The sequence below is a fragment of the Fonsecaea nubica genome, assembly GCF_001646965.1.
Source record: "Fonsecaea nubica strain CBS 269.64 chromosome Unknown Scaff24, whole genome shotgun sequence".
NCBI lineage: Eukaryota > Fungi > Ascomycota > Eurotiomycetes > Chaetothyriales > Herpotrichiellaceae > Fonsecaea > Fonsecaea nubica.
This window is the reverse complement of record NW_019173697.1, coordinates 65,234-86,180: the sequence shown is the minus strand read 5'-3', so window position 1 is coordinate 86,180 and position 20,947 is coordinate 65,234. Positions and strand designations below refer to the sequence as shown.

The following is a 20,947-nucleotide window of genomic DNA, read 5'->3' as shown; positions in this document are numbered from 1 at the left end:
AGGACAATTGAGGCTTCTCTCGCCGGCGACGAGCAGCCTTGGCCTGTTGCTCTTCCGCGGACAGTGTCATGTTGCGGTTACTTGATGACCGCGAGAGACGCATTCTAGGTTAACTTTGAGTAGCAGCATTTATAAACAATCCTCGAAGAGTGGTCAAGGAGCAGGAGCAAGAGACGCGGTGACGATGTAGAATACCAAGTATATCGGGTCCGGACTGAAATTCCACCGAGCCCGACCGTCCGACCGTCCGCATTCCAAAAGAGGAAAAGCGTGGAATGTCACAGCCTTGCATGCCAGTCAGTTCATCTGGTTCTCCGACTGCGGTGATCATCTCCACCTCCCACTCACTACCATGCATGTGTTTGTTTCCAGTGTCTACATGGAGTCGCTGTCCTGGTAAAATATCACCTCACAGCCAAAGGTAGGAGTCATGGCAGACAGTCTCTACGGCATCAAGCAGGCCTCCAAGACCAAAGCCAAGGAAATTTCATCCTCCACTTCTCTCGCGTTCACTACCAACTTGGCGTCACTGATCTCCAGCTCGTCCTCTGCCAAAGCCAAGCACACGTCTGGCCGGTCGCGTCCTTCCAAGGAGAAGTCGGACATCTTCACCACCCACAACAAGAATGTCAAGAAGCGGTCCGCAGCCGACCTCGAGGATGACCAGCAGCAACGCCACAAGACCAGGGATGATATCGGTTCGGTCGACGATGCCGAGTTGTATAGATCCAAGAGGAGGATGCAGGACAAAGTCCGTCTGTACAATGCCATGAAGCGCGGCGAATACATCGGCAAAGAGGACTATGATAATCGTGGACTGGTCGATTTCGATCGCAAATGGGCGGAGGATCAAGCAAATGGTGAAGGAGGTGATTCTGACAGCTCCGACTCCGACGACGGCAGTCAAGTCGGAGAAGAAGAGATTGTGGAATATCTGGACGAGTTCGGCCGCCTCCGAAAAGGGACAAAAGCGCAGGCTGCGCGTGAAGAACGGAGGAAACGGATGCAGGCCAATGCCGCCGAAGAAGAGGAGCGACTCTCTGCGAGACCGTCAATGCCGGGTAACGTTCTCTACGGAGATACTATCCAACACCAGGCTTTCAACCCTGACCAAGCCATTGCCGAGCGCATGGCCGAGATCGCGAAGAAACGGGACAAATCCGCCACTCCCCCTCCGGATACACACTACGACGCTAGTGCCGAAATCAGGACCAAAGGCACCGGGTTCTACACGTTTAGTAAAGATTCGGAAGAGAGGAAGCGAGAAATGGACGCTCTTGAGAAGGAGAGACTCGAGACAGAGAGAGTACGAAAGGAGAGGGACGAGAAGAAAGAGCAAAGGAAGAAAGAAATCGAGGAGCGGCGCAAGGCGATTGCCGCACAGAGGGCGAAGGCGCAGGCTGACAAGTTTCTCAACGATCTTGATATTGAAGGCTTCTGAACAGAAGTGAAGGGCAGATCTTCAGTTGCTGATGACTGGCTGGCTGGGCCCGTCAACGTGACACGCGCTGGTCATGTTCTCAGAAGAATCACTCCTATATCGTGGATGTCCTCGCATCAATCGATCTCCACGCATCGGCTGCAGCACGTCTGAGATATCTCCATGTCTCCATACACCATGGCTGGCCGAGACAAGACGACCAGCGGTGTGCCTGATGGCTATCCAGATTTTCTGCTGCGCTTCTCAGCCCGACGGACCTGATCCAATGCGATATCTTGTCCCAACTATTCACTTGAATCTTTGGTGGCCTTGAGACAGAGACTCCAGTGCCCCGTGCTCACCGGAGATCTGGTGCTCTCCTCCTCGCCAAACCCCAAGCCAACTCAAGGGTCAGTACTTTCGGAAAGGATTCCTCTACTGGATCTCCCCCGGTCAAAACCCCGAATCGAACTGTGCCGAGTTGTCCATAGCCCATCCCGAGTCGTACACTGCGGTATTCTCCCCCATCGACCAGTCCATGCCCTGCGCCCCACTGGCATCTTGGGTTGTGTTAATCCCCATGGGATCTACAGCTGTTGTACTAGTGTCAAAATTTCCACCGTTTGCCGCACCCGTACCATCTGACCCGCCATATATCGCATTTGACTGCCCAGCCACCACTGCATTCGTGATGGACGCCACGGCGATGCTGGTGGCAAGCTCGTTGAAGAAGTTATGCTGCTGTGCCGGGCCACAAGGTCTCACCATCTGCCCGGGAACGTGGCTTTGAGGTCTTGACCACTGTGTATGGGGTGGAGCACTGCTGATTCTTTGTCCTGGAAGTGGCCTGACATGTCCAGCCGTGGGATGCGCATTGGCAGCGTGACCAGACCACTGGGACTGGGGAGCAGCAGTAGCACTGAAAGGACGCTGGGGTGGATAGGGCGACTGCGGTGACGGTAGAGATCCTGTCGAGACTGGACTCTGAAGTATCTGACCCGGTTGGGCTTGGTTGGTATCGTCGTTGAACCTGGGAATGGGGTGGACATGCAATTTGCTGGCATACTGGACGCAGTGAGTACACAGCTTGAGGACTTGGTTACACTGCTGACAATGCAAAGACGAGATGGGTGTGGTTTCTGAGCAAGTGGTGTTAGTGATTATCCAACCCGCAAGATTGAAAACATACTATGCAAGCAGAGACTGCACTGTTCGCCAACGTCGGTGACGAGCCCGTCGACCCGCATGACTTTTCTCTGGCACTCCCGATATGATCGCGCAATGACCTGATTCAGATTCTCTTCGGTGTAGACGTCAATAAAGTCTGTGTGGGCGTGTCCTTTGAGAGCCTCGACCGTCCGCATCGCTACGCACCACCCGCACCGCATCAGCAAATGGGCATTTTCCATGCTAATCGCCGTCCAGCTTGGGACTTACGTTGGGCACACTTCTGGCAGTAAATGCCGCTGGAGAGCCAGCCTGTCTTTGCGACCTGAAACGTCCACTGCCACGGCTCGTGGTGGCTCGGGTGGCCGTGGCCGAGTGAGTAGCAGCTCAGGCAGCGGTACATGGGCTCGTTGATGTCGACGAAGCACGTCTTGCAGAAGATGACGGACTGGCCGAGCGCGAAGCCCTTTGAGCAGGAGACGCAGTGATTGACGGCGGCGTCGTCACAGCACGAGTTTGTCGGGAGCGTGTCGGCCGTAGTGACCGTCCCCGTCGAGCATTTTGCCTCGAAGACCTTGAAGGACCGGTGTGGGTGGGTGTTGACGCCTCGCGAGAACCAGCAGCCCCGACACAGCGTGTAGTGGCATTCGAGGCACGCGTACCGACTCGACGAGCGTTTTCGACATGCCGAGCACGGTTGGGGGGCAGCTTTGTTGGTGGCGTCGTGGATGTCGCCGCGCACCATCGAGACCGAGGCCAGGGCATGGCTCGGCTGGTGTTGGAGCCAGCAGTGCTTGCAGAAGGGCAGTCTGCAGTAGGTACAGTCCGCAAAGGTGACGTCCCAGGGGATACCTGAGAAGAAGTCAGCACAGCGCGTCCCGGAGGGGGGTCTAGGCGAAAACGCTGTTTGTACCGGAATGGCAGAGGGCACATGTTCGTCCCGCGGTGGAGACGTGGGTGTTGACGAGTTGAGCAGCCATTTTTGGATGCTTCGTCTTTACACGGGAGATGGTCAACAGATCATTGGTATGAATGGTCTACCGGTTGTCGATCTGTTTGGAGGTTGGATGGTCTTGTCATAAGGTAGAGGGAGGGAAGAGCAGTCTGTGAAGATTTCACATGGAGAGGAAAGGGAGGGGCATGAGATGGGATGAGATGGGATGGGCATGGCCAGGGACTTCCACCCACCGCCCACTACGCACCACGCGCTTCCATCTACCCCGTACATGTCCCTTCATCCTCTGCGGTATCTTGCTTCCCTGCATCCCCATGGCCTGGACGCTGGTAAGGCCAGACCCAAGAATTGGGCTGTGGCTGTCACTGTCGTTGTCATAATTAGTGCTCTCGCCTCGCATGACGGACAGGGTTCTGGGGGGAAGTGGAAGTGCTCGCAGGAGGTGCTGTAGGCTGACCTAACCAGGTGCCAGACCAGATTCCGGGACTATCGATTGGGGCTTTTGCGGGTTCCCTGCACCACGTCCGTCCATCCCAGTCGGGCGAAGGGAGGCAGATGGCAGATGGGCATGTAGGCAGCCAGTCAGGTCGGTGAAACACTCACTCAACAAGGGTCAATAAAAAGGGGGCAAGGGGACGCCGTAATCCGTAGTAAGGCTGAAAAGCCACACTGTCCGTCTGCTCAGACCCCAGTTTCTGCTCGGGAGGCTCTCTATTTCCTAGCCGCATGCACATCCTTCCAAGATACATACTTATTCTAGTACATACCTCGATAAATACTGTACTTGTGTATAGCTATAGAAGAATTGTTCAAGGACACCGTTCTCCTTTTCGGATGGAGTCGAACTGCGTTGCGTTGGGACAAAGCAACCAAAAAAAGGGGGAGAATCAATCAATCAGGCTGAGTGGCGAGATCCAGCCACACACTCACCGAGACACAAACTCTTTCTCTTCCTCTTTACCTCACTCTCCCACACTCCTGTCTTTTTCTTACCCACTCTGCCTCTCTGCCTCCCAGCCTTCCAGTCTCGTAATCCCAGAATCAGAATCTTGGCCAACGACAAAATTAGACCAGAAACTCGTGTTTCTTCCAAAAAAACGCTCACACACCTCCATGCAGCCTGGCTTCGCATCGACCAATCAACTCACCACCCTTGAACCAATTAAATGAGAGGAGTCACCGGGGACATTTCCGTGGCTTGAAAGAGAGGGTCTTGGGACTTTAGCCAATACATACGGGTACGAGTCTGAGATCCAGCGAGAGTTTTCACTCGTTCGTCTGAGATTGCGTCTGTAACGTGGCCGAGCAGGGCAGGGCAGGGCATCTGCGAAGAGCATTTCTGGCACCTTTGGCACCTCTGCCCCCCTTTTCAGCCTTATGACTTACCTAGAGAACAGAGGATAACCACGTCGTTTCATCACAGTGGCAATTACTGTACTGTTCAATCAAGGTACAATATGTGCCTGTGTCCACCCGACCGACACGGGCTGCCGCCTTTCCCTCCTGACCATCGAAATCCCCAGTGGTAGTGGTCAAGCAACCCTCGAATACGAGTAGGTGAGAATGTGACAGGGAAGAAGCTGGCGTCTCTAGAAACATACGAATAGAAGCCACACCCCAGAGCCCAGAGCCTAGATGCCAAATGAGAAACGAGACACAGCCGTTTTAGAGGGTTACGAGTACAGACACCCGTATCCCCCGGTTCCCCCTGGTATCTGGTATTGAAGAGCCAGACTCACAAGAGTCACGACAGGGTTACACAACGGCGGAAATGGCTGATGTGTGAGAGTCTGAGAGTCCCAGAGCCTCGTTCCATCTCTCCTTCCCAGTCTCCTGTCTCTTGCCTCTTCCCTGTCACTCTTCCTGCCTGCCTCTCTATCCCTCTTCGTGTCTGGCTCGCTTGTTTGCTTGCTTACTTGCATCCTTGCCTGTCCAATGACTCCCACGCCAACCCTGTCCCTTACCGAATGGGTTCGACAGAAAGAGACACGAACGACAAGGCTAAATATGGGACTCGGTCTCGATCAAGCCTCCTCCCTCCTGGTCAGAACCCCCCAAAAGTCACTCGCGGCGCTTCGTGTTTCTGTATTACGAGGGTCATGAATTAGCACAGCCAGCGTCCAACGTCCAGAACACATGTACTTCGTAACGTCGTTGCCTTTGCCATCTCCCACCTCCCCGGCCTGGCCCTGACCCTGGCTCAGCCTGATCTGATCTGTCTCTCATCCAAAGCTGTTTCCAAGCCAAAGTCAAAGGCCAGGTCGACAGTTATCACTTATCACTTATATCCACCCTCGACCGCCTCTTACTTCTTCATCCACTCGTCCCTTCACCATTCCCTCGACTCAACTGTTCAGCACCTCTACCTTTCCTCGTACTAGCACTTTTATCCTTGTACTCCAACAACTATGAATCCCGCCTTTGAAAAGCCCTCTCATGGTGGTAAGTACATACCCCCGCTGTTGCCCGTGACATCCATATACAGGTATAGAACGCAGTCTAACAAGAAGCCCCCCAACAGTGGAGAGCCAGGCCACCGAAGTTTTGATGCCGGGGTAAGTACCTAATTCGGTCACACGGATCTGCTCGAAACTCATGCTGATGAATTATGTGCAGAGATCTTCGATTCCAACAGTCACCGCAGCCTACTGGCGCCGCCCAAGTAATGGCTCCGACTCCCGTGCTGCAACAGACGCCGCAGCAAGAGTACACCGAGAAGGTTTTCCCAGCGCCCCAGCAGCCCGGCTATCGCTCTGCATCAGGCCAGTTCCGCCAGGCCGTGGCCATCCCCAATCTTGGCATGTCGCCTGCGCCGGTCGACTGTCCGGCCTGCGGCCAACGGGCCATGACCAACGTCAGTTACCACACAGGCAACACCACGCAGTAAGTTTCTCGTACCCTCTACCTTTCATCTTCCAGCGGACACAATGTTCCTACACTTCCCTTATAAAGACAAAGCCAACAAGCTGAATCTTACACAGTGTCTGGGCCGGCGTCGCTTGCTGCCTGACCGGTCTCCTCTGCTTCATTCCCTACCTGATGAACTCGCTCAAGGACGTCCAACACCGCTGTGGGAGCTGCGGCGTGTTGTTGGCCACATGGCACAAGAGCGGCGTGGTCGAGGTCCACATGCACGGTTGAGGTGTCGGGGCGAACATTTGATCGGTGGTGATGGAGATACCCCGGGTGAATTCATGGACGGCCAGGTGGCCAGGCGGTCACAAGGACTGTGTACTCATTGACAAGGCAGGATAGGGCTCGACGGATGTATCCACGAAGGAGAGGGGGTACACGGACAACTATGTAACCAGTATTCAATCACTTAGTAGTGACACCTGTTTCTCAGGAAAGGAGTTTAGGCTTGACGAACCGATACCAAAAAAAATGGGAGGACAATTGAGTGGGTGTAGGGGAGTACAAGGCAAGCAAAGGATCTTCCATCTATCATCATGCTCGAGCTCTCATTGTAATATTGAAGTGCATGTGGTATTGACGTTGACATGGAGATTCGGCAGCATAGCAACACATACATTGCCGTGGTGATTGATACATCCATGAACTTTGTTCGTTATACAACTGAAAGGACAGAGAGTTACATTGAAGCCTTTAAACCACCCAGGGGCCGGGGTCGTTTGTGTTTGTTTCTATACATCGGACTTTTGATCAAATAATGTACAATCCTGGTGTGCGCAGCGTTGACAGTACTCGATTTCTGGCAGCGCTGGATGTGTGGGAGAGAGCGCGAACATATATATATATATATATATATATATATATCATCATCCCCGAACTATAATACTTCGTCCATTACCATTTTCGTTTAGGAAAGGGAGCGCGGCCGCTTTACTTAGGCACGTACTTCTAGCTATGTAGCACTACAGCCTCGATGCATATCAAAGTCGGCACAGTACTTTCTTCCTGCATTTTCATGGCGGTTTCATTTTTTTTGTGCCCTTCTGGGGTATTGGGTAATTCCGAGACATACCTACTTCGATATCTACACTTGCATATTCAAAATGTTACTGCAAACTGCCACCACCACTGCATCAAAACCAAGAGTGGAGAGGCCTTCATCCAAAGGAAAAAAAAAAACCAAAAGAAAGAATTTCGATATACACAGTCCTGAGCATGGTCACACTTTCCCCATGATTCCTTTTGAGGTTGCAGCCTTGCTGGCAAATGCAATGAAACCACCGACCAGACACATGACACCACTGAAGATTGACGCCTCCCAATATCCTCCATAGTGCTTGACAAGAGCACCGTTGACGGGAGGACCAATCAAAGATGCCAGTGATCCTATGGCCAAACCTTGACCCATGTAAGTTCCCGCCTCCTGAGGACTCCCCGTACAAAGGGTGAAGGCTGCCGCCGCTCCCGAAATGATGGTCCCCGAGGCGAAGCCGACGAAGACCGCATACACCACCAAACCTGCAGTAGTCTCAGCCTTTGTGAGGCAGAATATCAAGACACCTGTCGAGAGGGCGCCTGCTGCAAACACGTTCAGCCTTCCAAGTTTGTCTGCGAGTATGCCGGGAACGATCCGACCAAACGTTGAAGCTCCGTTGAGGATTGCCAGGAGGTAGGATGCCAAAGTTGGATCCATGCCTTGTGAAACAGCATATGATGGCAGGTAGAAAAGCGGCATCCACATGCCCATGAACACGAAGAAGAGGGCCGCTATCAGCAGCGCGAAATTAGCTTGTTTGAAAGCCTTCCAGATGAAGAAGGTCGTTGTCCGCGGAGGGAGGCGAGGTTTGACAAATATGCAAGCAAATGCCATCAATGGGAGCAGCACAAATGCCATGATGCGCACTGACCAGCCGAACCCGAGGGAAGAATTGTTGAGCATCTTGGACAAAGCAATCGGGAAAACGACGCCTCCAATTGATGACCCTGATATTGCCAGACCGAACGCCGCGCCTCGCTTTTTATCGAAGTACTGGGACAAGGCTCCCAATGGTGGGAAAGTGAGGAATCCCAAGGCAAATCCAAGGAGGATGCCTTGAGCCAGCATGAATTGCCAATATTCCTTGCAGATGCTGACCATCATCAAAGCAAACACGAATGTCACTATGGCTGGACGGAGGATCTACCTGCACGTTAGTCTGCTACTCGAGGTCAGAGCAGAAAGACCGAGAACATACCCAAATCCCATATCGATCGAACACAGGCCCAGCCACGGCTCCTACGGCAAATTGGAGGAAGGCTGCTATTGATCCAATCCAAGCAATGTCGTCTGGTGATTTTTCTGTCAATTGATGTGACAAATAGTATTCTTCGAAAACGCCGAAGGCGTTGGTGAATCCCAATGCTGAGAAAGTAATGCAGGCGGCGCCGACTGTCACAAGCCAGGCCCGAAGTCCACCGTCCGGCGGAGGGTCGAAGTCAGGTTTCGTCGAGTCACCACTCTGGGACTGTTCTTGTCCCAGCTCGGGATCAGGGGAGGGTGTTTTCTCCCCGACGGCCGGTGGTGTCTGGGTTGTTTCTTCTTCTCGAGACTCCATAGTGGGGGGTCTAGGTATATCGACACGAATCTTTCTTCGTGTGTTCGGTTCTGGAAACTGGACGGGTCAGCTGCAAAGAGAGGTATTGTTTACTTTGGATTGTGTTCACACCCGAAATGATTTCAGATGCAGGAGGGTTCAGTTATATACGAGAACTGCTAGCTTGCATTTTTCCGGCACCGTTGTCTTCGGAGTCTCCATGGACTGGATCCCTTTGATATCTCCGGAGAGAGACTTAGTCTTTGGGGACCTCGAATGAGACTGATGATTGGTACAACGGTGGACACAGACCAGACTGTGGCACCATGTCCAATCGACATCTCGGATTACGTCGAAGTACAAATACAGCCACCGCTAATTTGCCTCATTAGTATTTCTTGGCCAAGGAGTAGCCAGCCAGAAGCGCCATTGGAAGAGTCGGCATATGGTGAAGCACTCATACATAAAGCGCAGAATTATATCCGGACCGACTCGGATATCACTCTCTGCGACTCTTCCACTTCATTTTCCACTGCTCATATGAGATGCACGGCGAAGAACCCTTTGCTGCAATCTTGCCAGGGAAAATCCGCCATGGCCATTACCGCGCCTGGTCAGCCAACGTCCGAGCCCGAACGTCGCCGAAGAAGAAGACCAGCAGTCTCATGCGCAGTCTGCAGGAAACGCAAAATCCGATGCAACCGAGAACATCCATGCAACAACTGCACCCGTTCGAGAGATGCCGTCTGCATTTACGAAGATTTCCCTCCTCTGAGACAGCGTTCCAATACCGAGGAACACGCCGCCTCTGATGGACAAACATCTCCGGGATCAACGGGGAAACCCTCAAGCACCATAAGCAGCGCCGCCACAGCTCCACATTACACTGGGACTCCATTGTCGACAAACATCCCCATCGATACTTTGATGATAGAAGGTCCTCCTATGACCTCAGACCAGAGCCAGGACATTTCATCTGCTCCGTTAACTCTAGAACTGCCTGACCCTGCACAATGCAGACAGGACTTTTTCGGCGAACCTCGAATATTCGGACGCACAGTATTCCACAAGTCACGCCAATTCGGCCCGAGTCACTGGATGAATGGTCTTTCCATGGTATGTTACGTTGCGTTGCGTTGTATCTTTCTTTCCTGTTGCTATCTTTGTTCTTTCCTCTCTCTTTCTGACCGTCCCATACGCAGTTTCAAGACACTCTCCATCTCATCGAGTCCCGCATGCGCAAAGAACCCACCGTGATTCCAGCCGGTATGCGACGGTGTAAAGCGTTGGCGAAAGGGATCAAATTGGCACGAATGCCAGTATGGCCGACACCACTGAGTGACGATCTACCGGCCAGAGACGTCGTTGAACACCTCATCGACAATTACCTCCGCACCATCGAATCCGTGTATAGAATCATCCACATCCCCACGTTCAGAAAGCACGTCGAAGCACTCTGGACTCCGCCCCCGGGCGGGCGTCGCGACACCGCCTTCATGGTTCAATTGAAGTTGATCCTTGCCATTGGCGCCACGTACGACGAGACCTTTGGTCTTCGCACGTCCGCCATGCGATGGGTCTACGAGGCCCAGACGTGGCTGAACACCCCGAACTCCAAAATCAGGCTGAACGTGCAGTCTTTGCAAATCAACGTATTGCTGATCGTGGCACGAGAGCTCGTCGACGTCTGCGGAGACTTGACGTGGATCTCGGCGGGTGAGCTGTACAGACGAGCCATCTACATGGGCTTGAATCGCGACCACCCTAGCCCGGTCGGGTCGACGGTGTTCGCTACCGAGATGCGCCGACGGTTATGGAACACGGTCCTTGAGGTCTGTCTGCAAGCCAGCATGGCCTCTGGTGGTCCTGTGCTTGTGTCCATGGACGACTTCGACACCAAGCCACCGAGTAATCTCGACGATGTCCAGTTGGAGGAGAAATCTCCCGCGGTAAAACCCGAGAACGTGTATACCCAGGTGTCGACAGCGATTGCTCTTCGGAAATCGTTGGCGGTGCGTCTCGCCGTCGTGAAGTTCTTGAACGATCTCAGAGTCAACGGACGATATGAGCACATGCTCCAACTTGACGGGGAGATGAGAACGGCATACAAGACACTCACTCGAACGTTGCAAAACATGTTGTCGTCGTCGTCGTCGACCTCGTCAGATGGATTCGGGCGGCCAGGACCCAACACCTTTGGACTCATGACCACAGACCTCATGATGAACCGGTACCTATTGACCCTCCACATTCCGTTTTTTGAACTATCCATGCACGAAGCCACGTACGCATATACTCGGAAAGTCGTGCTCGAGTCGTCGTTGAAGATGTGGTACGTGGCGTACCGATCGTCTTCTGAGCAAGGAGGTACAGGTGCACGTGGCGTCACCGGTAACCTCAACGTCAACACACCCTCACCGGGTCCCATGGCCTGCGGTGGCCCCGGATACGGCTTCTACCCAGTCTGCCGCAGCGGACTTTTCCAAGCCTCCTGTCTCGTCGCCGCAGAACTTTGCGCACAACTTGAAGAGCAAGACGGCGTCGGGATGGGATTCAACCCTCTACGACCCGATCTGTTGCCTGTCGTGCAGGAAGCAAAGACCTGGTGTTATCACGGCATGCAGATCGGCGAGACGAACATCAAGGGATACCTATTTTCATGCTTGATCTCGGCACAAGTCGACGCGTTGATGCGTGGGATGGACATGGACGACATTCCGAGGTTTTTGCTGCAGCGTGCAGAAGAGGCCGTTAGGGAGTCTATCGCCATCTTGGAGGAGCAGGCTGGTGTTGGCAACACGAACACCAACACCAACACGAAGGCAAACGGGAACGGGAACGGCAACGGCGACGGACGTGATCTGACCTCCTCCCTGGGTATGTCGACCGTGGGATTCGAAGCTCTTGACGAGAGTGCGTTCATGGTAAGTCCCTGGTTTTTCTTTCTCTCCTCAATCTATCCGAGAGAAAATATAATCGCAAAAAGGCTAACACCTATGGTCCGCTTGTCGGTGTCAGACTCCAGATGGAATGTTTGATTTTGGAGACACGGGCGCTATGGAATGGGGGTTCAACGACAATAATATCAATGATGATGATGACGAGTTCCTTGCCGATGTTTCTTTTTGGTGATGATGACTTGGACACCCCCTTTTTTCTGGTATGGTGTGGTGAGATGGCTCAGGTTATGGACTCATAGGGGGGGGTTCCAAGTGTACTATTATGATGACCAAAAAGGCCCAAGGGGTACGAGTACGACTAACTACAAAGACAGTGAACGGTCAGTTGGACTCTTTTCGGGAGTGGTATCAAATACATCAAGTAGGTACTGTATATCTATCCGGTGTATAATGTCAATGATATGGCATTAAGGGCACCAGCCTCCCAAGCCTCCCCAACGAGGCTGGCGTTTCGCTAAACCTTTCTCACTCCTCCTCGCGGGGTGGTCGCCCAGTGGTCAATTCACAATGCTGCTCAGCCACCCGGTGCCTTGTTCGATGCCCGACATGATGAAAAACAAACAACTGGTGGGCTTTCCCCAATCGTCGTGCTCCAGTCTCAACTGTCTTTATCAACGGATTGCTGCCGATTCCAATGTCAAATCATGTCTTGTCTGCAGTCAGTCACAGTTGTCTTAGCTATGGCAATTGGAAGATGGTCAGAGTCTCAGTCTAGGCTTGCATCTACCTTGCAGTAGACCGTGCGGATGCAAACCCCCATAAGGCGAAGGTTGAGTCGATTGTTGGCTCTCCACTCTTCCTCCTGCGTGTTGATGTGCCTAGCACTGTGAGTACTGGGAGGTGTGAAGTCTTCGATCATAGTAGTCCCGAGCACATGGAGTTCGTTGTTGGGATCTGACCTGTCGATAGCTTCTCCTAGATCGGGAGAAGGTTCCGGGTTAATACCACCTCATTCTACCGCCAATTTGTCCTTCAGCCACGCGTCGTCTCTGGCTGTGAATGCACAGTCGTAGGCTCTGGGCACGGCAATCAGACCCATGACATCGGAGAAGTCGAGTCTGCCGATCGAGGGGAGTCTCGTGCCGGGCACCTCTTTGAGCCGGAATGCCAGGATCAGGCGGACGAGCATGGCGTAGATGATGCGGTTGGCGATCATGTAGGCTGGGCAGATGCGCGATCCCGTCCCGAAGGTGAGATGGGGCAGGTGGGACGTGTCGCCGAGGAATCTTTTCGGTTTGAACGCCAGGGCGTCCGGGCCGTAGTGGTCCGGGTCGTGGTTGACGCCGCGGATGTTCATCGTCACGCCCACGCCTTTGGGCAGCGTGGTGGTGTCTCCGACGGTCGCTTCTCGCGACGTGCGCCGCATGTTGAACGCCGACGTGGCGTAGAAGCGCAGCGTCTCCTTGTACAGCGAGACCAGTAAGGGCACTTTTTCTTCCTGGAAGGCCATGTCCCACGCCCGATCGCGGTCGCCGTCGTAGACCTCGAGAATGTTCTCTACGCACTCTTCCTGGAACACCTGTCCTGATGCACTCGACAGCCACGCCATGCATTGATACGTGCTCGACGAGACCGTGTCCGGCGCGGCTTGCAGGATCGACATGCAGGTGCCAAACAGCTCGTCCGGCGTCAACCTCTCGGATCTCATCGACGACACCAGACAGTCTGGGGCCTTTCCCTGTTCCACCTTGCGTCGATACTGCTCGTGCAGGACCTTGGCGCATCGATTTCGTTCCTGCGCCGCCGCGATGAGCTTGGATTTGGACCACGGCCACATTCGAAGCAGCGGCACGTAGTGTCGGTATTCGGCCGTCGACCCACGACATTCGGTGATGACGTTCAGACTGTTCAACAACTTCGTGGCCAATTCTTGATCAAAATCTCCGACGCGGATCCCATATGTCATGTGTAGAGCCAAATTGAACATAATCTTTCACGCCCCCCGGTTAGCTTGGGAGGGGAGATGCTTGGGTGGTTGACGAACCTGACGTAGCCACGGATATGTCTCGAGGGGAACCTGTCCGTTCTTCCCACTCTGGTAGATCTTTGTGATGAACTGGACCGAGTCGGGCTCAATCAGTTTGTAGTATCCCGGCCACATTGATTTTCCGAGAGCTCTCTACGACCCAAACAAGTCAGTACCACGGGGAATACAGAGAAGGTCGAAGAAACGTACAACCGCAGCTGCTCTGCACTTCTTGACCTCCGGAGTCAACGAAGACCCCGAGATGTCGAGACCAATGTAGTCGGAGAACCCGTGTTGGTGCACCCGGTCCAACATGGAACTGTTCTTGGAGACGAAGAGCTCCTCCATGACGGCCCAGGAGCTGACGATGACGGTCCGTTGATAACCCAGTTTGATCTGGTAGATCCCCGATGCCAGTTGTCGGCTCCATCGCGAGAAGATGTCGGCGTCGTTGACACCCAGACGACCACCCAGGAATGGCAGGTGGCCGACAAAGGGCAACGATCCTGGCGGTTCGGGGATGTTGGCGATGCGAGGATAGTTCGTTCGATATGCCGCCCACTGTAAGTCCTCCCGGTCAGCATGGCTTGATGATTAATAAGTGTGTCTGTGTCTTTGTGTATCGCTTACGATGAGAACGAGGACCGTCAGAGTGAGTCCGACAACGACAGCGGCAGGCCACCCCAATTCCAACGCCAATGTTGATACAGAGAGTGAGACTCCCGACAAAATGTCGTTTGCCTTTGCATGACTATAGGTGTTCATCCCGGATTGGCCCTCGGAGCCTCTGAGTCGATATGAGAAGGATGTTTCTGGTTGTTGCGGTGAGAATGAGCCACTCAAGGAGCCATGACGAGATCAACAGCGACGATGTAAAAAGAACCCTGGAAGCAATACCTGGTCCATCCAGCACTGTCGACACCCTTTTCTTTCGGAAATTTTGTCTCTTATCAGATCGACTACCATTGGGTGTTGTTCGGTTGTGGTCAAAGAAATCCCGCCTTATCTGCCTTTCTCGTCCGCCACGGGGTCCTCCGGGTGATCAAGGATATGGGATCGGCCGTCTCTTTGTTGGATTGACTTTGGTTTCTTCACGTCTCTTCACCCACCAGGAACTTGAAACCCAGCCGGTGGTCGGGGGATTTACGCAAGGCTGGTGTCAGGTAAAAAAGATACCGTATCGTCTTATCTCGTCTCGTCCCGTACGAAACGTATCGTCATTTCAGTCACACCGTCCCAGGGCTTCCCTCCCTTTACCAGGTGGTATTAGTGACGATGTCTCTATCCTCTATCTCGCTTCTTTCATCTGGCCCGTCAGTGAATACGCTCACGACTTTGCGGTCATGATAAGGCCCTCTTTTTCCTCCATGTGCGCGTTATCACTCAGCTTCACGGCCAAGACCAAAGTGCTGGAACTGTATCTGGAGGCTGTCATGGAGGTTTGATAACGACCAAAGCTGTCAGTTTACCCTTCTGTTACGAAGTTATATAAACTTGTCGTTGCTAACAGTTTCGTCAGGTGTCAGAACCTTGTCAACTGTGGTCTCTGCTTTCGTCTTCGATCTGCACGATCATCAAAAGTTTTGAACATTCCACAGCCTCGTACTTTCGTCGAAATGGCGGGTTTAGTCGAACAAGATGAAAAGGCTCCTCGCCCGGCCACAGCTTCAACCACCGAGCTGGGGGTACCGGGGTCCGACTATATCGAAACAGATCCGACGGCGGCATTGAAATACATCAAAGCTAGCCACGTTGACCATCCGATTCACTGGCCAGCTTGGAAAAAGTGGACGATTGTGACAGTCTACTGCCTCCTCCAAGTGTTTGTCACCATGTCCTCGACGACCTACGCATCGGCCAAGGGGGTGATCGAAGAGCGTTATGGTGGGACCGAACAGACCGTCACTCTGGGCCAGAGCATGTTCATCGTGGGGACTGCCATCGGACCCGTCTTTCTCGGACCTTTGAGCGACGTCGAAGGGCGAAAATGGGTCTATGTCGGGTCCATGGCACTCTTTGCTCTCCTCAACGTGGGCACCGCCCTGGCGCTCAATCTGCCCATGCTCATCATCTTTCAATTTCTGGCCGGTGCGGCCGGGAGCACGGCGCTCACCAATGTGGCTGGGACGGTTGCCGACTTGTACGGATCTCTAGATGGAGCAGGCCAGCCCATGGCTCTGTTCGTCATGAGTGCCAACATCGGCCCGGGCATCGGATCTCCCGTGGGCGAGTTGATTGTTGAAAACACCAGCATGGGTCGGCCGTGGATATTCTGGATCAAGTACGTCCACAGACAATCCTGAAGCACTACGGGGGATACTGACTTTTTGTTAGTGTCATCATTGGCGGTGCCTTTGCCGTCGGCATGTGCTTCGTCCCCGAAACGCTGCCCCGGGTGGTCATCAGGAACGCTGCCAGGCGCCAACAGAACCCAGACCCCGAGGAGACCGTGGTTGCTCACCAGCGCTTCGACCTTGTCCGCGAGACGGTGTTTGTGGTGACCATGGCCCTGCGGATCCTCGTCACCGAACCGATTGTGCTCTTTTTGGGCGTCTTCAACGGATTCGCCTATGGTCTGCTCTATCTCTACCTCGACGGGGTGTGGAATGTTTTTGTCGTCAACAACGGTCTTTCGTAAGTGATGGGGCAAAGGCTCGTCTTGCGTGTGACGAGCATACATACTAACTCGCGTGCTTAGTTACATGGCAGCCGACTTGACATATCTCAATTTCGTCGTTGGCGCCTTTATCGTGTTTCTCTTCTTGCCCGTCCAGACTCATTGGTTCACCAGAGATCGACTCAAGCACGGCCACGCTCGTCCCGAAGCACGATTCCTGACTTCGCTGGTCACCGTCTGGCTGTTCCCGGTGTCGCTACTGTGGTTCGCCTTCACCTGCGACGGCAACACCAACTACTGGTCGCCGATTGTCGCCGGCGCGGTCTTGGGATTCTGCGACCCTCTCCTCTGGTTGAGCATGCTCAATTACATCGCCGACAGCTACTCCAACTTTGCCGCTTCCGCCATTGCGGCATTCTGCATCCCATCTTTCGCCATTGCCGGAGCGTGCACACATATCGGTGAGTCTCTCCCTCCAAGTGACCAGGCAAAAAGACCCGAGATTGATTGTTTGATAGGAATAATCATGTTTGAGAATATGAGCGCCAAATGGGCAATGGCGGTGTTGGGCTTCATCTCGTTCGGATTGGTGGCCCTGGTCTATGTGCTCTACTTTTTTGGTCCCAAGATCAGGTCCATGTCGAAACTGGCAAAGTAATTCTAGACGGACCGTACTGCGGGAGGAAAACCTCGGGAGGATTGTTGGAGTCGACACTGTATATGCCTGTACTGTATATATACTTGTAGTGCTCAACCATTGCAATACATTGCCCTTCCCTTTCGGTATCGTATCTCTTAAAGTTTTGCCTTTATCTGCGTCTGTTAAGAGCCTTGACCAGTGTCCTAGCGCGAGAGGGCTCTATTCCGAGTGGATCTGGCCACGAATCGGCACACCCAAGACAGAGTGCGGGAACGTACCTCGTACTAGGACGAATATATATTTTCCCCAGAGCCATCGCCTTTTCCCAATTCTGCACCTCGTGTCTATCCCGCCCAATGGCAGCCACCTCGGTGCTGTAAAGCCAGGCATCCCTCCCGGGATTGACCCCATGTCGACACAACTCCGTGTTTCACAGCGCCAACCTCTGGCTTGTTGGGGTGAGTGCTTTGCTCGTCAACACCCGAAGTGTAACGGTACTGATACGAGACCAGAATGTACCAGGCGAAAACGAAAATGTGACAAAACCATACCCTGTTCAAGGTGCGAGCGGCTGGGACTCAATTGCAGCCGCGAGGTCGTCCACATCCGTCGCCAACTGGGTCAGAATGGCCTGGAGATTCAATTCTTGACCTCCATTAGGGAAGACCTGGAACGGGCTCAGCCGACCGAGATCGAAAGTATCGTCCAGAGACTGACGGATCACATCGAGTCACTCAGATTGGGGACAAGTTTGAATCCCAACGCCAGCCTTGACAAGATCCGACTCGAGTCGGGTCATGGCCACCTCGACGATGATGCGATGGCCTCCGTCCAAGGACAAGATTCAGCAATCGTGACGGCGGTCGAACATCTCGCTTGGGGTCGCAGTAACGGCGACTGCTACCCGCATCGACACTGCGGCTGTTTGTATCGACAACATTGGATAGCCACGTCTCCGATGAACAGCCAGTCGTTCGACTTTGCCGCGTCCCCCATGGCGGCCGTGGCCACCCTTCCAGACTGTGCCGACGCGGAGAGATTGGTATCCTTCCATCTCACACGCATCACCTGGCACCACAACTGCATCCACTCGCCGACCTTTTGGCGACAGTGCCAGGCGTTTTGGCAGACGGGGAAATGCGACCATCCCCAGTGGATCGCCCTGTACTACTCCGTCCTGAGTACGACGTTGTTCTGCGTCCAAAACAGTGCCCAGTTTCTCGAAGAATGCGACCTCGAATCCGGCCGAGAAACGGCACAGCAGCTGTTCAAGACGATGGTCGAGGTGCTCTACACGAGCAACTTTCTCCAAAACATATCCTTTTACGCCGTCCAGGCCATTGTCATTTCGACCGAGGTGGCGCACAATTTCGGGCTGAGCCAGCTCAACGCCACCCTCTTCAGCGCCGCCATCAGGATAGCAGAGTGTCTGGGGGTGCACAAGATTCAAGCCGGCGTGTCCCCCCATTTGACCACCGAAGAGGCCTGGCATGAGACGGTCGAAAAGGAGGTGGGCAGAAGGGTCTGGTGCCAGATGATCATCCAAGACTACTTTGCCATCCCGTTCACCGATTCATACACGATCAATCCCGCTCAATACTCGACCAGTCTCCCCACCAACGCCCATGACCATGACCTCGCTGCAAGACCAGACTCGGTCCCCACCATCAGTATATATACCCGGGTGCTGGCCACGATTGCCAAATTGATGCCCGAGGTTGTCGACGGATTGGGACCGTTGAACGCCCGAAAGTCACTGGCAGAACAATACCAACACATTTTGCGCATGGACCAAAAGATGCGCGACGTTGTGCAGACCATTCCCGACTTCCTCCTTCGTCATGACGCCCAAAAGGAGGCACTGGTGGGCTGGTTGGGAATCGCCCGTTGCAGTCTTGCCATCACTGCGGCGGAAAAGGTATGGCGACTTATCTCAGGGTGCATCTTATGCAGTCCGTGACTGACTCGAGTTAGATCATCATGATTCACAGGCCCTTCATCTTCCGGTCGTTTCTCTCCGACGCCTATGCCCGCACAAGACAGACGTGTGTGTTTGCAGCCGTGACGATTCTGCGAGAACACGAGAACATTGCCCGGTCGGGAGAATTGTGTCTGTGGACTCACACGGCATTCTGCATCACGGCTACTGTTATCCTCTGTTTTGAAATCGTCATGGGCCAAGCCACCCATTCCAAGGACCGACACGAAATGTTTAGGGGGTTGGTCCGCACGGCCACGAGTCGTCTCGAAGGCCGCAGGCACGACGTCTTGGCCAGGCGTGGGATCTTTTTGGTCGACGCCATCCTCGCAGAAGTCGAGGGAGACGAAGCCACGACGGGAATAGAAGCTACTGAGAAATACCCGAAGACGAAGACGATTGATTTTCACGACATTGTGAAGCGCTTCAGTGCCGATTGGGCTTTCTTGGGTGCAGCCGAGCTGGCCGCGCCGCTTCTCTACGAGGGGGGACAAGTCTATGAATATGAGCCACAGGGCGAGTCTGCGATACCTGCCACAGCGGTCGATGCACACAATCTGTCCGTGTCTGCCAACGAGGACTTTGAGGCTTGGTTCAGCGACGTCTTTGCAACGGCCGACCTGGTGCGGTGATCGCTACGGAGCAAACCAAGGCCTCGTCCGTCTAGGCTATCTGGAGCCTAATTCGAGTGTCTCTACGTCGCATGCGTGCGTCACAGCGCCTTGCGCCTTCCGTCCACTACCTCTGCCGACTATCTCATGCTATCATGCTATCATGCGGGTGAGTGAGTCGACTCGACCACCTTTTCTCATCTGGTCTACCGAGCACCCCAGACGGGCTGACGGGGTAATATATCGAGTGACGAGCCGGTGTGGGACAGATGAGAATGAAAAGACACGATGATGACGAGATACTTATTTCCTGTATTACGCGGTACCGGTAATAAAAGTATATTTTCCAGCCTGTACCCCTCAAAGGCTGGAAGTCTGGGAGCGAGGGGGCGGGCGAGCGTAAAGAATTTCCTCCGCTCTTTTGTTATCGTATCGCGGCGTCGGGGTGCGGGACAGTTCACAGAGCTCACCCGCCGAGCCGCCCACGCCGCCACGCTACGGCGCCTAAAAGGGACAATTACATTGTGGGCACCTTGGACCTTGTACTCTGTCCTTTTGGCGCGGGTCGGTCGGGAATCTCCTCCGCTTACGAGGTACTGTACAAGATCTACTGTACAAGACAAGTTTATCCACGTACCTAGTACGGAGTGGATATTGCCCAAGAGGCGGTCGGACCAGTTTTGTCGAACTGGCCCGTTTTCCAGGCCGACAGGGCGGATTACATGGGGATGATTGTCATTATCACTGTTCGGGCACTCGCTGGTGGTGGTGGTGGTGGTGGTGGTGGTAGGATAGGATAGGATAGGTAGGGGATGCACGATAATCTTTGTTAGAGATGCGGCTGGGATTGAGATTTTCCGCTTCAATGGAGAGGAAGAAAAGGAGAGAGAGAGAGAGAGAAGAGGAGGAAGGAGTCGGAAGGTACATACACAACACACACTGCATGACCAACATGATGAACCCGTCCCCCCCCCCCCCCTCCCCCGGGCCTGTTACCCATACCTAGGTACATTATAATCGTTGACCTACCTACCTACGTACCTACCTACGCACCTACAGTAGGTATGGACGTGGTCCGTCGTAGCAAAGTATCAAGTAGCAAAGTTCAGTGAAACAACAGATTAGTAGTAGGAAATTAAGATGGTTC

The 20,947-nt window shown here is 53.7% G+C and overlaps 7 protein-coding genes across 7 annotated transcripts; 4 read left to right on the top strand and 3 right to left on the bottom strand.

Annotated features, from left to right (window-relative positions):
* Positions 1 to 430: 430 nt before the first annotated feature.
* On the top strand, positions 431 to 1,441 carry AYO20_04530 (hypothetical protein; the record flags this gene model as incomplete). The annotated part of the gene is made up of 1 exon (XM_022642826.1): positions 431 to 1,441. One exon carries the CDS (start codon positions 431 to 433, stop codon positions 1,439 to 1,441), a length of 1,011 nt encoding a protein of 336 aa, XP_022501128.1.
* A 432-nt stretch (positions 1,442 to 1,873) lies between these two features.
* Positions 1,874 to 3,567, bottom strand: AYO20_04529 (hypothetical protein; the record flags this gene model as incomplete). The annotated part of the gene is made up of 4 exons (XM_022642825.1): positions 1,874 to 2,559; positions 2,610 to 2,786; positions 2,858 to 3,439; positions 3,501 to 3,567. The coding sequence occupies 4 exons, from the start codon at positions 3,565 to 3,567 to the stop codon at positions 1,874 to 1,876; spliced, it is 1,512 nt and encodes a 503-aa protein (XP_022501127.1).
* A 2,383-nt stretch (positions 3,568 to 5,950) lies between these two features.
* AYO20_04528 (hypothetical protein) lies at positions 5,951 to 6,683 on the top strand (the record flags this gene model as incomplete). Its single annotated transcript, XM_022642824.1, has 4 exons — positions 5,951 to 5,984; positions 6,064 to 6,097; positions 6,159 to 6,425; positions 6,524 to 6,683. The coding sequence occupies 4 exons, from the start codon at positions 5,951 to 5,953 to the stop codon at positions 6,681 to 6,683; spliced, it is 495 nt and encodes a 164-aa protein (XP_022501126.1).
* Positions 6,684 to 7,674: 991 nt separating this feature from the next.
* AYO20_04527 (hypothetical protein) lies at positions 7,675 to 9,049 on the bottom strand (the record flags this gene model as incomplete). Its single annotated transcript, XM_022642823.1, has 2 exons — positions 7,675 to 8,634; positions 8,690 to 9,049. The coding sequence occupies 2 exons, from the start codon at positions 9,047 to 9,049 to the stop codon at positions 7,675 to 7,677; spliced, it is 1,320 nt and encodes a 439-aa protein (XP_022501125.1).
* Positions 9,050 to 9,622: 573 nt separating this feature from the next.
* On the top strand, positions 9,623 to 12,160 carry AYO20_04526 (hypothetical protein; the record flags this gene model as incomplete). The annotated part of the gene is made up of 3 exons (XM_022642822.1): positions 9,623 to 10,144; positions 10,231 to 11,952; positions 12,047 to 12,160. The coding sequence occupies 3 exons, from the start codon at positions 9,623 to 9,625 to the stop codon at positions 12,158 to 12,160; spliced, it is 2,358 nt and encodes a 785-aa protein (XP_022501124.1).
* A 777-nt stretch (positions 12,161 to 12,937) lies between these two features.
* Positions 12,938 to 14,719, bottom strand: AYO20_04525 (hypothetical protein; the record flags this gene model as incomplete). The annotated part of the gene is made up of 4 exons (XM_022642821.1): positions 12,938 to 13,918; positions 13,973 to 14,107; positions 14,165 to 14,515; positions 14,585 to 14,719. The coding sequence occupies 4 exons, from the start codon at positions 14,717 to 14,719 to the stop codon at positions 12,938 to 12,940; spliced, it is 1,602 nt and encodes a 533-aa protein (XP_022501123.1).
* Positions 14,720 to 15,570: 851 nt separating this feature from the next.
* On the top strand, positions 15,571 to 19,821 carry AYO20_04524 (hypothetical protein; the record flags this gene model as incomplete). The annotated part of the gene is made up of 6 exons (XM_022642820.1): positions 15,571 to 16,235; positions 16,289 to 16,588; positions 16,653 to 17,032; positions 17,090 to 17,225; positions 17,800 to 19,129; positions 19,186 to 19,821. The coding sequence occupies 6 exons, from the start codon at positions 15,571 to 15,573 to the stop codon at positions 19,819 to 19,821; spliced, it is 3,447 nt and encodes a 1,148-aa protein (XP_022501122.1).
* Positions 19,822 to 20,947: the final 1,126 nt, after the last annotated feature.